The sequence below is a fragment of the Frankliniella occidentalis genome, unplaced genomic scaffold, assembly GCF_000697945.3.
Source record: "Frankliniella occidentalis isolate FOCC.00 unplaced genomic scaffold, Focc_3.1 Scaffold89, whole genome shotgun sequence".
Classification (NCBI taxonomy): domain Eukaryota; kingdom Metazoa; phylum Arthropoda; class Insecta; order Thysanoptera; family Thripidae; genus Frankliniella; species Frankliniella occidentalis.
The window spans coordinates 654,007-659,004 of NW_026267218.1; the positions used below are offsets into that span (position 1 = coordinate 654,007).

At 44.5% G+C, this 4,998-nt stretch overlaps 1 protein-coding gene across 3 annotated transcripts in view; it reads right to left on the bottom strand.

Annotated features, from left to right (window-relative positions):
- Positions 1-16: 16 nt before the first annotated feature.
- Positions 17-4,998, bottom strand: part of LOC113209366 (zinc finger protein Xfin-like) — a 13,620-nt gene continuing 8,638 nt past the window's right edge. For 2 of the 3 annotated variants that reach the window (XM_026426822.2, XM_026426824.2), the window contains exon 3: positions 17-4,425. In XM_026426822.2, coding sequence (XP_026282607.1) covers positions 211-4,407 — 4,197 coding nt within the window. In that variant the 5' untranslated portion in view covers positions 4,408-4,425 and the 3' untranslated portion in view covers positions 17-210. The remainder of the gene's footprint in view (positions 4,426-4,998) is intronic. The other variant, XM_052269317.1, reaches the window with a different exon arrangement.

Sequence of the window (4,998 nt, forward strand, 5' to 3'; positions counted from 1 at the left end):
TATTGTTAATAGCAGTATTGAGAAACAAGGAAAATCACATTAAGAACATTACATGAATATAAACATCAACACTTTACATTTCATTTCTTTAGTTTCGAGGTTCGAAGGCATGTCTAAATTTGGGTTCTATGAAAATTACCACACTCTACACTCATTAGATTTTTCTCCTGCACCACCAGTTAGTCCGATTGCGTTAGCAAGATCTAAGTACTACTCTCCTGAAATAGGTATACTGCCATCAAGATTTTTCTCAGTCAAGACATTCATACTGCGAACGTCAGCTAAATCAGCAGTCATTTCAGTAATGCTATTTACAGAAAACTCTTTTTGAGGTGCGTGTGATTTCATATGTTTACGCAGATCACTGTCATCGGCATATCTCTTGTCACAAGAAAGACATGCAAAAGGTTTCTCTCCAGTATGGATACGGATATGTCTGCGCAAATTTTTTTTTGTCTTAAAAATCTTGTTGCACACGGTACATGCAATAGGGTTCTCGTTCGAACCATCGCTTGGCTGTGATTCAAGAGCCTCCTCCTTAGTGTGAGTTAAATAATGAGCACGCAGCTTACATTTCGTCACAAACGATTTCAAGCACATATAACACTTAAAAGGTTTTTCATTCGTATGCATTCGAAGATGTTTTTGGAGGGAACCATGCGAGGAAAACTTTTTATCGCACATAGTACAAGCAAAAGGCCTTTCACCTGTGTGAATTCGAAGATGAACACGCATAGAAATGTTTTGAGAAAATTTCTTGTGGCACACAGTACACTCGAATGGTTTCTCCCCTGTATGAACACGGTTGTGTGTGCGCAGATTTGCTGGGGACGAAAATGTCTTCTTGCAAATAGAACACTCAAAAGGCTTTTCTCCTGTGTGGCTACGAGTGTGCATGTCCAATGAAAACTTTGTCTGAAATTTACCGTTGCAAATAACACACTCAAAACTTTTGCCTTCAAGTCCTGCTTCCGTAGATATGTCGCTCTCAATAGTCAGGTCAGCACATTTAGAAGAGTTCTCTGCTGCGCCCTCTTTTGCTTCAATACCAGGGCTACACTGTTTCAGATCACCATCTGCGTGGGGTACAGGATGGTCACTCACAGCACTATTTTCTCCTGAGTGGCCACAAGTGTGCATTTCCAACAAGGACTTAGACTGAAATTTTCCGCTGCAAATACCACACTCAAAACTTTGGCATTCAAGGCCTGCTTCCGTAGAAATGTTTAGGTTGCTCTCAATAGTCTGGTCAGCACACTCAGAAGAGGTCTCTGCTGCGTTCTCTCTTGCTCCAATACCAGGGCTGCACTGCTCCAGATCACCATTTGCGGGGGATACAGGATGATGACTCACAGCACGATTTTTACCTGTGTGGCTACAAGTGTGTACTTCCAGTAAGGACTTCGACCGAAATTTCTTGTTGCAAATGTGACACTCAAAAAGGTTGCCTTCAAGTCCTACTTCAGTAGAAATGTTGAGGTCGGTCTCATTAGTCAAGTCAGCACTCTCAGAAGAGTTCTCTGCTGCGCCCTCTCTTGCTCCAATACCAGGGCTGCACTGCACCGGAACACCATTTGCGTGCGATACGAGATGGTCATTCACAGCACGCTTGTGGTAAAACTTCCGGTTGCAACATTCAAAATGCTTTTGCCCCTTGTGGTGTTTTTTAAGATGTCTATAAAGGCTGCTCATGTCCGAATATTGTTTATCGCACAGGTTACATTGGAACAATTTCTCTGTAGTGTGGGCTTTAAAATGATGGTCACGCAGTAGCACGTAATTTGAAAATGCCATTGGACAACCCGTACATTTCCAAGGTTTCTCATTGAAGTGGGTTCTGAGATGTATTTGCAAATCTGCATACATCTTGATGCACACAGCGCACGTAGATGGCATTTCACCAGAAAACATGCCACTTGTGTGGGAACCGACATGTACTTGCAAATCGGCGAATATTTTGATGCACACAGCACATTTAGGAGGCGACTCTCCATTACCTTCGGCTGTGCTCTCCAGCATATCACTGCCACCGACATGAGCACGATCACAACCGAATGGCTTCTTCACATCTACTCCATTTTGGGGGGCTACATCAAGTTTGCTCCCCATGTGATCATTTTCAGTGCAAAATTTGGCAGCCTCAGAAGGCGTTCCAACTGCGCCATTTGTTTTTAAATTAACATCACTGCAAGCGTCAGTACAATCAAGATTTTCCACAGTCGACACATTACTACCAGTATCAGGTAAATCAAGAGTCATGTCAGTATTGCTCTTCACAGAAAACTCGTTTTGACGTGCGTGTGATCTCATATGTTTACGCAGATCAGTGCTGTCCGCATACCTCTTGTCGCAAGTCAGGCACACAAAAGGTTTGTCTCCCGTATGGATACGCATATGTCTACGCAAATGGTTTTTTGTCGTGAATTTCCCGTTGCACACAGTACACTCAAAAGGCTTCGCTTTCGTAGCATCACTTGAGTGTGATTGAAGATGTGTACGGAGCTCAATATTTTTCCAAAACTTCTTGTCGCACAGAGAACACTCATACGGTTTGTCTCCTGTGTGATATATGAGATGAGTGCTCAATCCACTACTTGACGCAAGTTTCTTACCGCACACGGTACACTGAAAAAGTTTCTTTTCAGAGTGAACACGATTGTGCCTGAACAGATTTGCTTGCGACGAAAATGTCCTTTTGCAAACAGTGCACTCAAAAGGCTTTTCTCCTTTGTGGATACGAGTGTGTATTTCCAATACGGACTTTGACTGAAATTTATCGTTGCAAATACCACACTTAAAACTATTGCTTTCAAGTCCTGCTCCCGTAGAAATGTTTAGGTTGCTCTCAATAGTCTGGTCAGCACACTCAAAAGAGTTCTCTGCTGCGTTCTCTCTTGCTCCAATACCAGGGCTGCACTGCTCCGGATCACCATTTGCGTGGGATACAAGATGATCACTCACAGCACGACTATCCCCTGTGTGGCTACAAGTGTGCATTTCCAAGTAGGACTTTGACTGAAATTTGCCGTTGCAAATATTACACTCAAAACTTTTGCCTTCAAGTCCTACCATAGTCAAAATGTCAAAGTCGCTCTGCCTGTGATTTCGAAGATGAACTTGCAGTCCGCTTTTCCACGCAAATTTCTTCCGGCACACAGAACACTCAAATGGCTTCTCTCCAGTGTGAACACGGATGTGTCTTTCCAAAGCAGTTTTACTCAGACATTTCCTGTTGCAGGTCTTACAGGCAAAAGGTAATTCTTTTGTACTAGCATTACTCTCCGTCGGGTCCTTATTCTGCTCCTCGTGAGTTCGAATATGACAACGCAGAGTTTCTTCCCATCTGAAGCGCTTGTTACAAGTAGGACACTTAAAATTTCTTTTCCTCTTCACAGCATTGCTCTCGGCAGCGTCCTTTTCCGACGCTGTGTGGCGTTTAAGATGTTCCCGCAGGGAGTATATTGATACTAATTTCTTGTTGCAAATATGACACACTGCAGGCTCGTGACCAGCGTGCATGCGTTGGTGATCAATCAGACCTCGTTTTGTAGCAAACTTCTTGTTGCATGGAGTGCAGTCAAAAGGTTCGTTGCCTGTGTGTTTTTTGCGATGGTTGCGCAAACTTGCCTCCGTCGTATATTTTCTGTCGCAAGTTTCACACTGAAAAGACCTTTCATCTGAGTGGATCCGTTGATGCAATTCCAGGGAATCGCTGCTCACAAATTTCTTCTTGCAGAGGGTGCACTCAAAAGACTTGGAATGTGAATGGGCGCGGAAATGTTTGGAAAGATTAGCCTCGGATGAAAATTTCTTTCCACATTTACTACACTCAAAGGGCTTTTCTCCTGTGTGGATACGAACATGTGTACGCATATTTACTCTATGGGTAAATCTCCTATGACAAAACATACACTCGTAAGGCTTCTCTCCAGTGTGAGACCGAAAATGACTAACTAATTGTGGTTTTGTCGCAAATTTCATAGTGCAACCGGTACATTCAAAAGGCTTCTCTCCTGTATGGGTACGTAGGTGTTCAATAAGACGTTTACTAGTCTTAAATTTCTTGCTGCAAACCCTACAGTCGAAGTGGTTTTCTTCTGTGATGGTCCGGTAGTGGAACTGCAGTAGTGGTTCAGTCTCAAACTTCATGTTGCAACCAGTACATTCGAAATTGCCTTCAGTCTGGGTTCCGAGATTCATTTTCAAATCGGCAGAAGCTGGAGATTCCTCAGTATCCACACGATCTTCAATGTGCAACTTTTCACCTGTATCAAGCGTGCTCTTAGCTGCAGCATTATTACTCCGAACATCAGCACATATAACAGGTGAGTCTGCACGAGTGTCACGTGTGTTCCCCATCGGAACAACATCACTCCCAAATCCATTCCCGGCCGGGATGTAGGCCATAACAATGACCAGCAGTGCCTGAAAAAAAAAGAAACTGAGTTAGTCAATTGCAATCAGTAGAAATTTGTCTACAGCCTTAAACTACTGTTCTCCCAAGACGAACCCTCTACCTTACTTTAGATTGTTATGAATGCTGAGCAGTTCTAATCCCACAAAACAAAACTACTGCAATTAAAGTCTACCTAAACATTCGGTTTTCTCAATTTATGGCGCATAATTCCTTCTTGTTCCCTGACAAAATCGATAGCATAGCCTAGAATACGCTGAAAAACTTGGAATACTTGGTTTGCTATAGCAAAGTGGTGCGCACAGGTGCTTCTGACCACTCGATTGTCCAATGAGCCTGCAGTACATCCCGCTGTAGTGTAACTTTATCCCAGTACACACCCCCTTGCATCCCCCGGCTGGCCGGTCAGACCCGGGCGCAGCGCAGCCTCCCTCCTCCTCCGCCCAGATCTGGTCCAGACGGCTGGCCAGGCAGGTCCGGGCGGCACGGCCGCCGTGATTAACAGCTCTGCGGCTTCTGTGCGGCCTTTCATGTTCGCCGCCTTCTCGGCCGGCCGGTCGGCACGCCCCCGGGGCACCCCCCCC